This window comes from Numenius arquata, chromosome 11, assembly GCF_964106895.1.
Source record: "Numenius arquata chromosome 11, bNumArq3.hap1.1, whole genome shotgun sequence".
Lineage (NCBI taxonomy): Eukaryota > Metazoa > Chordata > Aves > Charadriiformes > Scolopacidae > Numenius > Numenius arquata.
In genome coordinates this window covers 22,705,480-22,722,915 of record NC_133586.1, presented here as the reverse complement: position 1 = coordinate 22,722,915, position 17,436 = coordinate 22,705,480, and the positions used below count along the sequence as shown (strand labels likewise).

Below are 17,436 nucleotides of genomic sequence, written 5' to 3'. Positions count from 1 at the left end.
ACGCTGCCGTTCAGCATCTTTTGCCTTTTTTCTTTTTTTTGGCCCCGGATTGCTCCCTGCCCAAATCCAACCTTGCTCTTCCCATCCACACACGTGGGACACGCGCTCTCAACCCAGAGGAGGGGTCGGGGTGTGTGTGTGTGTGTCTGTTCCCAGTTTTATTTTTTAAGTTCCAAGGCAGGAAAGGGAGGGGTATTTCACACCACTTCTCAAAAGACTTGCAGAAAGATTTCTGCTGTGGATCTCCTCTCCCTCCCCCTTTCATCTGTCAAATGGGCCGTTCCTTGCTGTTTTAAGTTTCACTTACATTATAACGAGTGGTAACATTGAAAAGGAAAGATGATGGAATTGTCTTTGTGTTTGTTTTGGGCTCAATTACTGGGCGTACTGTCCTGGCAAGTACTTAACACTCCATCTAGTGCAGTAGAAGTTGAAATCAGTGGGGTATTTTTCAATTAAAAGGGGAAAGAACTAATGAGTTAGCTGCTGAGTCCATTTTTATGATTTCTGTAACAAGAGCTATGTTAAAGTAAACAATTGGTGGTGGTTTTATTAAATTTACTCCTGTATAGGAATTCCTTCTGAGTTATTTTTCGCCAGGCTAGTGTTCTCAAAGCTCTCTACCCATCTGCCAGCTCCAGGGGGGAAGAAATTTGCCAAGGGGCAAGTTTAAAAAGGCAGAACACAGGCAGGTCTGTAAAGCGAAATGCCCTTTCCAGCTGGCACCTGAGCCATGTCAGCTCCCTCCCTCCCTCATAAATACCGGCACTTCCGGGGGTGTAGTTTTGTCCCTCTCTACCTGCTTTCCATTTCAGCCCCCTCCCAGCAGGGCTGGGAATCAGACGTGAGCATTTCTGCACCGCAACCGCTTTCCCCGTGGTCCTGGGTGGGACGGAGCAGGGCTGCCGTGTCTTGGTGTCCACATGCAGGCGGGGGCTCCTCGGGCTTCCCGTCAGCTCACAAAACCTCCCCATCCATCCAACCCAATGCTTTTGAAAGCCGTGTGCTCTTCGGTGGGCTGAGCCGGTAGGAGCACTGGGTTGTCACTCTGCCTTCCCCCAGCTGACTCTCCAGAGGAAACCTGCTCCGTGGTGTCTCCCATCTTGATGGCTGTTGGCAAAGCTTCGGATAACAAGGATTAAATGCCCTCTCCTCCAGCCCGCAGGAACTACCCCGCTGTGAGGACACTGTCCCCGGTAACGCAGGCAGCTTTACAGCCTCCTCTGTGGAAAATATAAAGGAGAAACCCCCCTCCTCATCCCTCCCTCCCGCGGCCGCAGCTGCGTGAGGCCTTCAGGGGAGCCCGGCCTGGCTGGGGCCGGGGCCGCCTCATTCGCAGCCTTGTTCCGTCTTACACCGCGGGGGAACCCGGCAAACCCTTCCGAATAAACTTCTATTTTATTATTTCCTCAGTTACTTTGGTCTTTTTCACGGGGAAGGCGCCGGGGCTGACACCGCGCAGGCGGTTCCCGCCTCCTCCCGCCGCCTTCCCGTCGTGCACAGCGGGGGCGGGGCGGGGTGTGTGTCCCGGAAGTGCTTCCGGGGGTGGGTGTCGCTGGGTAACCGTGGCAACGGGGCGCTTCGTCGCCATGGCGGAGCCAGAGGCCGCAGCGGTGAGGGACCGCCGGCCGCGGTGGGACAGGGGAGGCTGGGGTGGGACCGGGGGAGCGAGGGGAGACCGGGGGGGGGTTGCGGTGGGACCGGGGGAGCGAGGGGAGACCGGGGCGGGGGGCTGCGGTGGGACCCGGGGGAGCGAGGGGAGACCGGGGCAGCGGGAGCTGCTTTTAAGAGTGAATTTTTAATCTCTGCACCCTTGGTATTGAAAACACAGCGGAAGTTCAGCCTTTTATTGGGGTGATCGAGTGAAGCCAGAGCTTTTCTCAACACCCGTCACATCTCGCTTTTTCCCCCATATTGAGCGTGCTGTAGGGTGCAGCCGGGTTTCTTAGCCCCAAGTGCTCTTTAGGAACCTAAATGGTCTTTGAATAAGACAAAAAAACAAATCATCTCATGGATAAATATCTGATTAAGGAGCGAGGAGCAGAAAGAAGGAATAAATGCTGGGTTTTTTTGTGTGGTGGAGGGTGCTGGTTGATCCCCACGGGATCTGTGCCAGGCCTGTGGTGTTGAAACCTGAGGGTTGAAATATAAACAGATTTAATAGGATAAGATGAAATAATTAACATTAACAGCACTTAAGAACCAGTATTGATCCTGACACCAATATAAAATAATATAAAATACCCAAGGACTATTCCCATCCCATCCCAGGAAGCTGTCCCTTCCCCCAGGGACAGCCAATGTGGGACCCTGCGAGCGCTGCGGCTTCGGGAGGAAGGGAAGGGCTCAGGGCTCCAGCACCGGGGCAAGGAGTTCTCAGGATCCCAGCCAGCAAGGGAGAGAGAGAGAGAGAGAACTCATCAAACTTTCTAATTTCTATTGAAAGTGCCGTTCATGGTGTGAAATAACCCTGTTGGCAGCTTCTGTCAAGTGCCCGGGTCTCGTTCCTCCTCATCCCCGCACCTGGGGAGCTTGAAAACACCAAGACCCTGAAACCCACACACCAGAGCTGGCTGTAAAGTAAATTTTTTTAGAAATTCAGACACCAGAGTCTTCTAAAAATGGAGTTTCCCCAAGCATTAGAAGTGCCTCACCAAAAAATAAAATTACTGAAAGAGAAATTAATCCCGTGTAGCTCAAATCTGGGCAGGCAGAAATCCGAGAAACTACAGGGAAGTCTTAACAGCACTGAGTGATCAGAACTGGAATTGGAATGATGTACAGATTTTAAAAAATTGCAAATACATTAAAAAAATTAAGGGTTTTGTGCTGTTTATTGCTGCTTAGGAACGAGTGCTTGGAGTTGGGTCATTCTTTGAAAATATTAACTCAGTTTTCACAATAGGAATCTGAAAAGGGAATAAAATGTTAGAAATTATTAAGAAGCAAAGCTGGTAAAAGCTTTCCCTGTACACATCTGGGTTATTTTTCCATGGCTCAGATACTGGGCTCAGAATCTCTGATCCTCCCCATCTCCAATAAAAAAAGAAAGTAGAACGAGAAAATGTTCCCAAAACATAACAAGGAACAAGGGGAGACTGCATCTCCAGTTTAAAAAAATTGTTTATTAAGGAGAGGGGGGAGGCGACATAGGTCGATAAAATCCTGCCTTGCGCCTGGGGAAGAGGAGTGAGGAATGTGTCTTCCCCGGGAAAATGGAAGTCAAAAATAACAATGCTTCTCTGTGTGACCATTTCTCTTCTGTGAGGGCTTGATTTTTGATAGAAAGGAAGAAAAAAAGTATAAAAGGCATTTACTTTCCGCGGATTGGGTTTGTGCTTCCCCTGAGCTCCGGGCAGTGTTTGCAGGCGGAGGTTTTATTCCTGCCGTGTGATGGGACGTCACTACGCTCATGGCCTGGCGACTCTGATTGTTCCCCAGGAACAACTTTGTTCTAATTAACTTTATAAATGTTTTATAAGAAACGTTTTTGATGATTTCCTGCATGTGATCTCTAATTAGCATCTTAAATACTTGAGTTTTGGTTTTTTACAAGGTAGCGATCACTTTCTGGAATCCCAATAAATAGCACTGAGCCTATGGAGCAGGGATGTACTGTAAAATAAGTGGGTTTATTTAATCTTCATGGCAATTAGAAATCTGTCTAGCTGTGGCCAGGTAAAAGTGGCACTCGGCAGGGCAGAGTTTTTCCAGCAGCAATGGTGCTATTTTTATGCCCTCTTTTGGGATTTTCCAGTTGTCCTTTCTGATTATTTTGAGGAATAGATCTTCAAGAAACCTCGCCTGGTGTATTTAATACTCTTCTTTTCTGTCTTTTCAGGTTTCGTCATTGCCAGCAGCTACAGAACCTCCAAAACCCCATCCTAAAAAAGGTTGGTTTGAAGATGTGATTGTGTTTCTTGGGCAGGTTGATTTTAAGATTGCTTTTATAGTGTGTGCAGCTGTCTAGTAAGAAATAAATGTCCACTGGGAAAAGACGAGGCTCTCTAGACTGTAAGCTGCTGAGTACAAGTACTTGTTTCTAGAATCTCTATGAACACTAGCTCAGTGTTGTTGCTGGCTGATTTAGTGTACCTACAGCCTGCATCGTGTTTGCATATAATCTAAGCGACTGTTGATTTTATTGTGTACACACTTGTGGGGCTGCTACTATGAGTTTGATACTCATTTATCTTCTTAAATAACAAGAAGGGTTTGTTCATTTTAGGTTCTCCAGAATAACGTCTTGCTGTAGAAATGATCTTGGGAAACTAACCTCGTGTCTCGTTGATTTTTCATGTCACATTTTCGATGTTTTGAAGTAAAAGAGATGTGCAAGTGAGATCAAACCAGTCAGGTTGCAGCTGGTTTTAACTATAGTTTATTTGGTGTTGGGGTTGGTTTTTTTTCATACTGAAAGTAGAGTTAATTTACTCAGTCTGAGTTGTTGAATCTGAACTGGAACAGGAACAATCTCAAGTTACTCGTTCAAAATGTTTGAATAAAGCCCGGTATTTTATAAAGGGTTTGCTAAATCCTGCAGCATGATTTGATGTTGCAGCCTCTCCTTTGCCCCTTGTCCCTCACTCCTGCGACGTGACTTGTCCTGCTGCACGCGATGAACGTTTCCTCCTCTGCAGTATTGAGCTGTGCTCATGTTCCCAGTATGGATCTGTGCACTCTAGAGACTTTGTGCCTACTTAAGGTGAGGTTTGGGGCTTTTTTTTTTTTTTTTTTTTTTGTGGATTTCCCCTTTCTCAAGTGTTAAAAAAGCCCACATCAATAAAGCTTATAATTAAGAGAGAAATCTGCAGTGCTGCTGGAACCCCAATATACTTACAGTGCAAGTCAGAACTGGTCCTCCTTTTCCCTTACCTTTTAATGCAGGGAAGTTCAGTTGGGGAGCTCTTTTTCGGTCTTTTCTCTACACAGAATATGTGATGTGCCTGTTGGAGTACGCTTTGAGGGGAAATCTTCCATATTTCTAAATTCCTTGTGATGGAGACTGCCTTGGTAGTACATCCTCATTTCTCCTCAAGGCTCTTTGTGTCACATGTAGGTACTGTGCTGTAACTGGCCCTGGTAAGCTGGAAAAGCCACTTTGCTTTGCTTTTGGAGAGGTGAGGCTAATATCACGTAGTCCTGATTCCTGGCAGCAGAATTCCAGCACTTGAGCAGAATATGGCCATCCTGGAGATGGTGCTGATGGTTCAGGAGACCTCCAGCTGGTGGCTTGCACAAGTCCGAGTCTCTGTTGTACCTTGTCCGAAGCTGAGAGGAAGGGATTGCTACTGCTCCAAGCCTGTCTGCAAGTAATAATAAAACCAAAATTTGCTTTTATTTTGACTGCCAACTCTTTTAGAGCAAGGATGGCTGTTACTTTGAACTAATTAGCATGGCTTCTGTGGTGGTGCTGATTCACTCCTTAGCGAGATGGTTCATCTCCATCCTTTTCTTTAAAGGTTATGGCTCTGATCTCCTCACCCTCAGTAACCCCCACCTTGTTCTGCCTCATCGTGCGAGTCCCATCTATGATATTAGCGCTGACTGTATGGGCTGGGAGGCTGCATCTTCTGTCTGTTTTTATAGGACGGCATTTAGAGAACTTGCAGTTCTCTAAATAAAACCTCTGTAGAGGAATGTGGCTGATGGTGATTGCCAAGAGCTGGACTGTCACTCCAGCCCTCTTTCCTAGTGGGCTGAGGTCTATTAAATCAACTCTGCATAATTCATGAGTGGACGGAATAGCTGAGAAAGAAAGATGGGGCCATCAGCCTTACAAACAAGCCGTGGAGGTGTGCTGGAGAGAAGCTGTCGTGCCTCTGTCAGCTTCCTTGTTAAACTGTCCATCAAACGCCTTCCTGCTTTTAAGTGTGCGCGATTTAATATTGATTGCTGGGGAGAATGAACTGTGGCAGTTGCAACTTTCTTAATGGGACTGATTCTCCACATCCCGCCTGCTCTTTGATAAAGGGCTGCTTCTTCCTGGCTGCCGAGGAGGAGTTTTCTCTCCTACTCAGCAGCATTTTGCGTTAACTGCCCTCAAACAGAGCTGGATGCTTCTTTAAAAAGAGCCACCAACGCTTCTTCAGGTTTTAAGGCTGCGAGTCCGAGGGTGGGCAGGGGCCATGCAAAGGAACTGGCATGTCTCCACCAGCAGCCAACGTTCCTGCCACCTCCTTTGTTTGGTGCTGGTGTTTGCATGGCTGCATGCCAGAGGGGAGAAAGCAGCACATGAAATGTGGTTATCCGTGGCTCTGGAACTCCCTTTTATACCGATATGACCCTTGACTTAAAACTAACTATGGTGAAGAAAAAAAAATAGGAACCTATGACATTTATAGTCTTGTGTCTCTTAAGGTAAATCGAGGCATCTCTAAAACCTGGCGTGCCTCAGGTAGTTCTGAAATGAAACTCTTTGGAAGCTTGTGTGCTTTGCCATTTAACATTTGACTGCATTTGACTGTGCTTTGCCATTTAACATTTGAACTTTAGTGCAGTGGGCAAAAGCTGATTTGAGCTGCCTGATCCTTAATCTCTAGGAAATGAGGGCAGCAAAAAGATTTGTAGCGGGGAGTGATGTAACAGTGTCCTCTGTGCGTGGGTGTGATGCTGGGGGCATGTAAGAGGGGAGGGGAAAGAACCAAAGTGATGTTGTATATGATTTTTGTGGAGATTAGCATGAAAGTATTGCATCGTTTTCCTGTGACAGGTTTGGAGGTTGTTTTTAAAATAAGATTTTTCTACAACATCTTAATGAAAAATCTCGTCCTATTTTAGTTTGGCTGAGGAGAACGCTGGGGAACTTTAAGGAGCCAGGCAAAACTACATCAGTTCTATCTGAAGAGTGCTACGAAAACTTATTTTAAACTGCCATTTTTAAACACTGAATGGGAACTTTCTGTTGCAGCAATTTGCCTTTTTGTATTTGCGTAGTATTTTCAAGTAGGACTCTAGAGAGATACTGAAAACGACATTAATGCGAGCAGTTCTATGAAATACGGACACCATACGATATAATGTGATCTCCTGCAAACAGTTTGGTGCAGATAAAATTTGTGCCCAAACAGAGCACGTATTGTAATAACTAAACAAAGTTGTTGTACGTAAACATAGTAGAGTGTGACCAAGCCATCGCTGAAGTCCTGATTTCCATTGTCACACTGCCTGGATTCAGAGTGTAGCAGCCGGGCTCTGTGTGCACTGGGTAGGAGGAAGGCATTGAACATGTGTGTCCTGGGTTGAGAGACACAGGGCTAACTTTTCTTCTAATGCTGGGGAAAATTGCACTTTTAGAAGACTCTAGTGTCTGAATTTGTGAAAATATTTACTTTATAGCCAGCCAGGCTCTGTGGGATTCAAGGTTTTAGTGTTTTCGAGCCTTGCCAGGGGCAGGGACGAGGAGGAGCAAGGCCTGGGCATTTGACCCAGGCTGGCCAACAGGATTATTTCATACCATGAATGTCACATCCAATATAAATTAGAAAAGTTTGCTGCGTAGCTCTCTCCCTTGATGGCGGCGGGTCCAGACAACTCCTTGCCCCGGTGCCGGAGCCCCGAGCCCTTCGCTTCCTTCTGAAGCCATTGCATTCCCAGTGTCTGATACTTGCTATCCACTGCTGGGAGTGCACAGCTTCCTACTGATATAGTTGGCTGAGTATAATTCCTGTATATCTTATATCAGTATCAGCATTAATACTGGTTCTTTATTATTATTTTTAATTATTTAGTCTTAGCCTATTAAATCTATTTATATTTCAACCCTTGTGTTTCTTTGTGTTCCCCGATTCCCCTTTCCGGGTGGGGAGGGCTCATTGGGTGATAGAATAATTGTCTGACGACAATAGATTGTTATGGGTTCTCTCAAACCGTAACAATATGTTTCCGAGAATGTGATCTCAAATTTGCAACAAGCCATTTGGATGAGAAAATACAAACGTGCGTTTCGTTGCTTAACCAGGAGGAACCCCAGAAGACAGCGGTTTCAGTCTGACCTGAGATGCAGATGAGGAAAGGTTGAATGCTGTTGGACCCCGCAGCCCCAGCGCCGCGCGGCTTCCCCTGGCTGTCGAGTTCCTTTCCTCCCGTGGATGCTCTTTGTCTCATGGACAGGACTGCCATGGACACCTAGAACCAGTGTTTAGCAACCTGGTTTTACAGCTCTTGAACAAGAGTAACTTTGAGTTAAGAGGCAGAATTTGCTCTTGAATGAGCTGCTGTCAGGGCTGGTCTGTCACGTGGCTTTTAGGTTGGGAAAGCCCAGAAGGCTGGGATTTAAGAGAGTCCATCTTGCGGGCAGGTCAGCCCAGAGGGAAGCCGAGGAGCGTTTGACAAGCGTGTGGAGGGTCTGGAGCAGATTGCAGCGGTGGGGAGCAGCATTGTACGCAGCAACCAGCTTAGAAACCTCTACATCTAGCAATCTCAATTAAAGGGACTGGCGGAAGGCAAACCCCTCGGAGTATCTTGTCCGCCGCACTTGGTGACAACCATTATTCAGCAGCTGACATGTTGGTTGCCAGAACCATTCATTATTTTGTCCTTTACCCCCCGTGGGGAAAGCTGCTCTGAAAATCAATTCCCTTTGTTGCTACATCAAGATCCATAACTCTCCCTGTGTTGATATTTTGTCCCCAAGCGATTGATGGTAGAATAAAGGGAGCTCTGTTCCTTGAAGCGATGGAGAGTTAATATCAGCCTGCTGAGATGGCGTTTTAATCTCCCTGCTGCATTTTAAATTAATCAGGTATTTTTCTGAAATGCTTTGCCGGTTTTGAATTGTGATAGGCTGCCTCCCATCTTTCCACTTTCCTTCTGCCGCATGGGCCAGTCGAGCCATTTTATAGTAACTGATAGTACTGTAGTGGAGAAGCACTTCTACCAACTTGTATTGTTGATTTTTATGGAACATATCTTGAATTTATTTCCCTTTATCGTGGAAAAAGATATTTAGAAAGGGACTTCTGGGTTCATGTTGGTCTAATAACAGTTCAGAGGCTAATGGAACAATTTTAAGTGCATTTGGATTTCTACACAAATACTAGACCTCAGATTGTCTGAGATACAGTGATGGCTTTTTAATAACAGGATAGAATCTTAAAAATATATATACACTACAATAAATACACTGAAGCAAAATAAAATAGATTTCACTTGAGTCGTGGGGAGGAACTTGGGCTAGAAATCCATTAGACTGTGAGGAAGGAGAATTCTGAATTGTTACCAACCACTTCTATTTTTACCCAAGGAAGAATCAGGTAGATAATTTTCAAAGCGAAAATCTTCCCCTTGTGAATTGTGAAAGGGATTAAGGTGGGATTAAGTGTTCTCCCCAGTCCTGGACATTGGGATATTTTTGGGATACCTCGTAGGTATGATTTTTCTGGGGTGTGAAGCAAGGAATTCTGCCTTGGATTAACTGTGACCTTTGGCAAAGCGCTTTTGGTTTTTTCCCATTTATCAACCACAAGATTGGTCTAATATTCAGTGACAGTATTTGGATACTGTAGGCTTTCAGTTAACAAAACATTTGGAGAGGTTAAATGAAAAATAGCGTAGAATTGCATATATTGCAATGTACTGCTCCGTTTAAGTGTTCCTAAAGATAGTACTGAAGGGGAGAAATTTTATCGGGTGAAATTTCCATGTACCCTGTGGTCAGCTCTGCCTGTTGGGCATTTTAACACGCTCAAGGCTTCACGTCACAGCACTTCTGTAAAACAAACCAGGTGTCTGGCTGTTTCAAGGCTTCTGAGTCTTCATCTAGGCTTTTTTTTAGGGTGAGCTCCACTTCTGTCGTGCATGATTATGAACATAACTAGCAAAAATGTCTTGTTAAGGCCATGGCGGGTCATTGAAAGGGAAGAAATTACATTCTTGCTGCTTTTATTACGTTCTCCGTTTTGGAGACAAAGTAAATTACTGACCTGAGATTTAAACCACTGATGGAGCGGGTTTATCAGCAATAAACATGCAAGTGCTCAGTGTCCCTTTGTAAGCAATAGCAAAGTTTGATTAGATATGGCTGTTGAAGATAAATTCCGTAATAGAAATAGGGAAGCCTGTAATGTAAATGTGTGTTTTAAAGCTGGGGCTGTATCCTGTTCTCGCACTCCGCGGTAATGAGGGTGTTCTTCTTGGTGGCTCAAAATTACCACACTTGCACCACACAAAAACCTCCCTTTTGGATAGATGACAATGACATGGTATCTTGCATCTTATTGGGGTAGTTTGTTTTGTTTAATTGAATTTGGAGATAGTCTCAAGCAGTGAGCTTTACTCTTGTCCAGCTAAATCCCATGTCGGTGTTTAGCTCAAATACTGGTAGCGCCATCCTTTTCGTGTGGGTGCTCGTCCTGGAAGACAAGGGTGTAGTTGGTGGGTTCTAATAAAAAAATGATTTGACAGGCAGTAAAGCTCACTTTATCTGGTATTGACTTTGGTTCGGAAGTGCTCCTGATGATAAAAAATCTCGAAATGGGACCATTAGATAATAAGTAACGAGGAGATTATGCAGAAGTAGATAAATGGCTTCTGATGATCTGTCCTGCAAAAACACATCTCTCTCTCTCTCTCTGGGTGGCTTCTGCTCACACAGATGAACTGATGGGGATCTCTCCTGCTCTTGCAAGTGTTTTAAGGGATCCTGCAAGGATTTTAATGGCTCAAGCACTCCGAGGAGCAGGAACCTTTTAGTACACCAAGGACTCGACTCTGTGCATTTGCAGAGCTGATCATTTCTGAATTTCTGATACATTTCCTTAAATCAATATAAATCCATTCTTTGAGCCGGCTTCAAAGCTGCCTTTGAACTTGTGAGAGCAAAGCTGCCTGAGAAATCCAGATAAAAAACAACCCCCTTGAGTTAAATTAATTAATACTTTTAAGTGTGTCAAAAAGAAAAGATGTTAGTGGAAATGTTGTGGTTGTGGGGGAGCAAATGCAGTTCTCGGTATCTGTACGCACCAATTTGTTTCCATTTGGCCACGTACAAGCCAGATTTTTAGCCTATTTGAACCTACAACCTTGTGGGAAGAAAATGGTTTCTAAATTACATGGATTAGTTGGTAATTACATCATTGTTTTATATAAGAGAATCTGGTATTTTCATTTCTTTGCAGTAAGTGGGTAGTAGAGCTGGGTGTATTTTGTTCAGTATCTGATACAGCTGTTAGTTTTAATAAAATGCATTATCATTTTTGGGTAATTAAATTCTATAATGTACTTCACTTCATCCTCTTCTTCCCCAAATAATAGCCCAGCAATCCCTGCACCACAAAGAACTGGGAGTATTTCAGTTGGAATGTGCTGGCACAGCTCTGCCCTCTTGTGTGTGTACATTAATATCTGTGGTTGGGGGAGCAGGGAAGCCTTTGCAGACACATAGCAGGTGGGTTTTATCTGTCAAGACTAGTGTCACTTGAAAATTTTAGTGCTGATTTTTAAATCAGAAGATTCATGGGTGTAGTTCTAGCTTTATGTCTTTTGGCAGTGTCTCTGCAAAGAGGAAAATCCCTATCTGTTTCTTAAACCTGTTGCAAACTTAATCGCGCAATGAAAAGTGCCATAAAAGTGCCACCTCTTGTAGAAAGTGAGTATAATCTGAGTGTCTTTTGCTAAATTTGGTAATTAAGTAATACATTACACTGGATTAGGATCAGGAGGGTGAAGTTTGATAGCCCAGCTTTAGAGTATCTAACTGTACAATTGTAACCTATTATTTTAGGATTACATTTAAATGTGTAAATTTATTTTTTCGAAGTTCCTTTGAAAGTCCTTGGTGCTAGACAAGTTTCTTTTGTATTTTAAAGCGTTCAGCTTTGTGTTTGTCTGTTGGCGTGCTGCTTACAGATAAAATGGCATCTCTGGTTGAGAATTTAAAAATAACTATATAAAAATAGCGAGTAACAAATTTAGGAAGGTTGGGAGGTATCTGTGACATAGAATAAGTCTGAGGAGATCACCTGTGCTCTGTATTTAGTCAGTGGAAAGCCCATCTGATGCCATTCCTCCCACCTCTCCCTGTCACCTGTCTTGGAATGCCCTGAATCACTCCCCAGGGATGTGGGTAGGAATTAGAGATCGGGACAACAAAGGGAACCTTGTGGTAGGAGTCTACTACAGGCCTCCTGACCAGGCAGAGCCTGTCGACGATGCCTTCTTACTCCAGCTGGAAGAGGCATCACGATCACAGGCTCTCATCCTGCTGGGTGACTTTAACCACCCTGACATCTGTTGGAAAAGCAACACGGCTGGCTGCAGGCACTCCAGGAAGCTTCTAGAGTGCTTAGACGACAACTTCTTGAGACAAGAAATCACCAGCCCTACTCGAGGAGATGCATTGTTGGACTTGTTAGTCACAAATGCAAGTGAGGCCATCAGGGATATCAAAGCTGAAGGCAGTCTGGGCTGCAGTGATCATGCTCTAGTGCAGTTCACTCTCTTAAGAAGTTTGAAGCCCAAGAGGAACACCATCAGGACGCTAAATTTTAAGAAAGCGAACTTCCAACTCTTCAAGGAGTTAGTAAATAGGACCCCATGGGAAACTGCCCTTAGGGACAAGGGAGCAGAACAAAGCTGGCAGATCGTTAAGGATGCTCTCCATAGAGCACAAAAGATCTCAATCCCAACATGTAGGAAATTGGGTAAGGAAGGCAAGAAACCACCATGGTTGAGCCGGGACCTGCTGGTCAAACTAAGGGGTAAGATGGGGCTACACAGGAAATGGAAGAAGGGACAGGCAACCTGGGAAGAGTATAGGGATGTTGCCCGGCTGTGTAGGAATAAGGTCAGGGAGGCCAAGGCACAGCTAGAATTGGACTTGGCAAGGGACATAAAGAAAAACAAGAAAGGCTTCTACAGGTACATTAACCAGAAAAGGAAGGTTAAAGAAAATGTACCCCCCCTAAAGAGCAGCAATGGGGAACTTGTATCAATGGAGGAAGAGAAGGCAGAAGTTCTCAATAATTTTTTTGCCTCAGTCTTCACTGGCAACCCCTCTCCTCCTAGCTCTTGTATTGATGGCCCACAAGTTGAGGATCCAGGTGACAAAGTGCATCCCACTATAACTGAAGGCATGGTACGTGATCACCTAAGGAATCTAAAGACATACAAGTCCATGGGACCTGATGAAATCCATCCCAGAGTCCTGAAGGAACTGGCTGATGAAGTTGCAAAGCCACTTTCCATGATATTCGAAAAGTCATGGCAGTCAGGTGAAGTCCCTGCAGACTGGAAGAAAGGAAACATCACACCCATTTTTAAAAAGGGAAGAAAGGAGGACCCTGGGAACTACCGACCTGTCAGCCTCACCTCTGTGCCTGGGAAGATCATGGAACAGATCCTTCTGGATGCCATGCTTGGGCACATGGAGGACAGGGGGATGATTCAGGACAGCCAACATGGCTTTACTAGGGGCAAGTCCTGCCTGACTAACCTAGTGGCCTTCTATGATAAAGTGACTAGGTCAGTAGACAAGGGGCGACCTATGGATGTAATCTATCTGGACTTCTGTAAGGCCTTTGACACAGTTCCTCACAACATTCTACTTGCCAAATTGGAGGGATACGGATTTGATGGGTGGATGGTTCGGTGGATAAGGAATTGGCTGAATGGTCGCACCCAGAGGGTGGTACTCAATGGCTTTAAGTCCAGATGGAGAGCAGTGACTAGTGGTGTCCCTCAAGGGTCCGTCCTGGGACCAGTACTGTTTAACATTTTTATCAAAGACATAGACAGAGGGATTGAGAGCACCATCAGCAAGTTTGCAGATGACACCAAGCTGTGTGGTGTTGTCGATACACCGGAGGGACGGGATGTCATTCAGAGGGACCTGGACAGGCTGGAGAGGTGGGCCCAGATGAACCTCATGAGGTTCAACAAAAGCAAGTGCAGGATTCTGCACCTGGGAAGAAACAATCCTCAGTATAAATACAGACTGGGGGATGAGGTATTAGAAAGCAGCCCTGAGGAAAGGGACTTGGGGGTGCTGATTGACGAGAAGCTGGACATGAGCAGGCAATGTGCTCTCGCAGCCCAAAAGGCCAATCACATCCTGGGCTGCATCAAAAGAAGTGTTGCCAGCAGATCCAGAGAGGTGATTCTGCCACTTTGCTCTGGTGAGACCTCACCTGGAGTACTGTGTGCAGGTCTGGAGCCCTCAATATAGAAAGGACATGGACCTGATGGAGCGGGTCCAGAGGAGGGCCACCAAAATGATCAGGGGGCTGGAGCACCTCTCCTATGAGGACAGACTGAGGGAGCTGGGATTGTTCAGCTTGGAGAAAAGGAGGCTCCGGGGAGACCTCATAGCAGCCTTCCAGTACCTGAGGGGGGCCTACAGGAAGGCTGGGGAGGGTCTGTTTACAAAGGCCTGCAGCAACAGGACGAGGGGCAATGGTTTTAAGCTGGAGAAGGGGAGATTTAGATTGGATATTAGGAAAAAGTTCTTTACCATGAGGGTGGTGGAACACTGGAACAGGTTGCCCAGGGAGGTGGTTGAGGCCCCTCCCCTTGAGATATTCAAGGTGAAGCTCGACGAGGCCCTGGGCAACCTGGTCTAGTTGGGGGTGTCCCTGCTGACTGCGGGGAGGTCGGACTAGATGACCTTTGGAGGTCCCTTCCGGCCTGGACCAATCTATGAATCTATGAGTCTATGGATGTGGATTCCTCTGCCATAAAGACATCTCAAGGCAAGTGACTTAGACGTCTTAATTTTCAAAGACTGAAGTTAAGGGAGATGGATTCCATTCAAGAATGTCAGAATTAACATTGTCTGTGCAACTTGAATTCGAGCCTTTGAGTCTTTACTGACATAATTAGACGTTGGCTTTAGCCCAGCTCTCCAACATTATCCCTTGCACAGGAATGATGGGACAGCTCGCTGAGAGCTTTTTAAATAAAAGATATCTCCATTATTCCCTGGATAGCCACTTGTTGTGTTTATCTTCAGCTATCAAATCCCATAAATAAATTCCCTGATGCTGCACACAGGTTCTTCTGTGTCCTACTCAAACCGCGTGTCACACGTTAAAGATTCTTGAGAGACAATACTTGCTTGTCAAGAAGAGTTGTGAGAAGAAGGACAGGTCAAAAGTAGGTACTAATTTTGTGTTTCCTGATGCTTTTTCAGAGTTACCGAGCGCATAGGCTGCAACGTTTCCATGTCCAGAGCACGGCTGGTGCCCATCCTGCTCGCTGGAGCGAGCGCTGGCTGGGAGATGCCGGTTCTCACGTCTTTCCAACTGTACAGCCACAAATGATGGGTGGGCAGGTAGTGGCTGCCTTCAGGAAGCCTGGTTAGGTGATTTTTCCAGCTGTGTGACAGAAATCTGAGTGAGGTTTCTTTCCTCATGAGCAGTTTTACAGCGACTGAACACAGAGAGTGTTCATTCACTCCTTCCAGGGTCTGTCCCCTTTGCCGATGACGTTTTAAGCTGCGTAACAGATGCTGTGATTTAGTTGACTCGCTGACCTTGATTCACTTTTATATTCATCATCATTAGAAGGAGGTGGCATCTGGTGAAAATATCGGTGTGTTCCTGCAACTCTGGATGTGCTTGTGTAATTAAAGACTATTGTTAAGACATTCGTGCAGCAGGGAAGAGGGAAGGCTGCACAGCAAATATTCATCCTGGGACAGGCTAGAAAACTTCACCCTGAGGCAACAAGTCTGGAAGATGTTTGTGTATTCAAAAAATAGGGTCTTGAAGTAGGGAGTGCTGAACCGTTTGCAAGACCAACTTCTGTATTTTATATTTATTCTTCTAATATAATATGCTCCTAATATAATCTTCTTCTTTGGCAGTGGGTGAGATGAGGACAGTTCTAGGTGTTACTCGTTATTGAGTGGGAAGTTTCAAAGACTCAGGGCTGGATTGTGGTCCTCTCGCTGTTATAATTTTATTTAGCTTTGGAAGAGGAAAGCTTTTTCTTACAAATGTCTTATCATGATTTTAGTTTCAATTTCTGTGTAAAATACCTCACGCTGTCGACAGAAAAAGACTAAGCGTAAGAATTTAAGCCAAAGGAAGGATTAGACTGGAAATCCCAAAACTACCCGCGCTCCTGATACGGGAATTAATGAGAAGCTGGTTATGCAGGTTATTTTGGGAATGCCTGCAGCTAGCGCCGCTCCGTTTGCGGGGGAAATAGCTTCCATCCCTGCTTTGCTGTGGGAGGAGACAGTCACCAGTTAATATCTCAGGCCTCCTGTGCTATTTATAAGCCATCTGTGATGGTGTACTCTACCTTCTTTATTTAGGTATATAAATAAAGGCAAGTAGACACCTGGAAGGAGCCCGGTCTCCTTCTTGCCTTCCAGGTTATTGAGCACAAGGCATCAAGCAGGAAAAAAAACGGATTTAAATGGAGAAGAGAACAGTTGGGGTGCTATGCCAGGGCTTGGATTCTTCAACATGTCCAAGAGTGGAGTCTGTGTCCTCGGGGATTTGAGAACTCTTGTGCAAAGCAGCCGATTTTTTTCTAGGTTGGCTTGTGTTTAAAAGCAAAAATAGCAAAAGCTCTTTCAGATCCTTGTTTTTCTCCTGCTCAGAGTGTATGTCTCTGCTCAGCAGTCAGCGCTGATGGTCAACACTGCCTCGTGCAGAGGAAGCAGACTTTCAGTTTTGATTTTTATTAAGCAAATAGAGAAGGTCATACTTTTTCAATTTTCTTTTTAAAGTATGCATTTGTTACTAAATTTCACCCCAATGTTATTTGCTTGAATCAAATTTTAGGCTTGAATCAAGCAATATTAGCCTCGAATCAAATTTTTTGTGTCATAATGATCAGGCTAATGTATTTGTGCTAATGTACGTAATTCCCCTCCTGTCTCATCAAATGGAACCAGGATGCAGAGTGGTATCTCACCAGCCCTCATACTGGTAACGGAGATTTCCCAGTAACCAGACTGGTTCTGCCACAGGTGCTGGGGAGTCCAGAGTGGTCACAAGTGTGTATTTATGTACAGATCTTCCCGCTTTACCTTAAGGTTAAACTTGAGCAGCACATACTAGAAGACATTTCTATTGAATAATCAGTGTATATATTTGTCTTGTAAATAAAAACGTTTTTATTTGGATTAACTTAGAACCTTATATGTCTTAAAACAGAAAAACCACTCAAGTCTGAGCAAGCAACTCTATAAGATTTATGCAGTGTAAACTAATAATGGAAAATGCCCTTATTTTTCTTCGCTCTAGTGTATAAATCAGCTTGAAGATACAATTTTCAGCTCTTCCCTATAGCTTTGGCTAATTTTCCTGCAGGGGGAGGTGTAGAGTCAGAAATGTTGCTTTTTTGTTTAAAACTGCTGCTGTTGTTCAGCCTCCTCACTGTTTTCTCTGCCTATGGTGAAGCTATTAATACATGATAGTAAGCTCACAGCTATGAATTATGGCTTTCTTGCCAGCCCCAGAATTGTGTATGACGAGTTTTATT

General features: G+C 44.9%; 1 protein-coding gene across 1 annotated transcript in view; it reads left to right on the top strand.

Annotated features, from left to right (window-relative positions):
• The first annotated feature begins 1,553 nt into the window (after positions 1-1,553).
• Positions 1,554-17,436, top strand: part of BBS4 (Bardet-Biedl syndrome 4) — a 45,240-nt gene continuing 29,357 nt past the window's right edge. The window contains exons 1-2 of the mRNA XM_074156269.1: positions 1,554-1,613; positions 3,842-3,893. Coding sequence (XP_074012370.1) covers positions 1,590-1,613; positions 3,842-3,893 — 76 coding nt within the window. The 5' untranslated portion in view covers positions 1,554-1,589. The remainder of the gene's footprint in view (positions 1,614-3,841; positions 3,894-17,436) is intronic.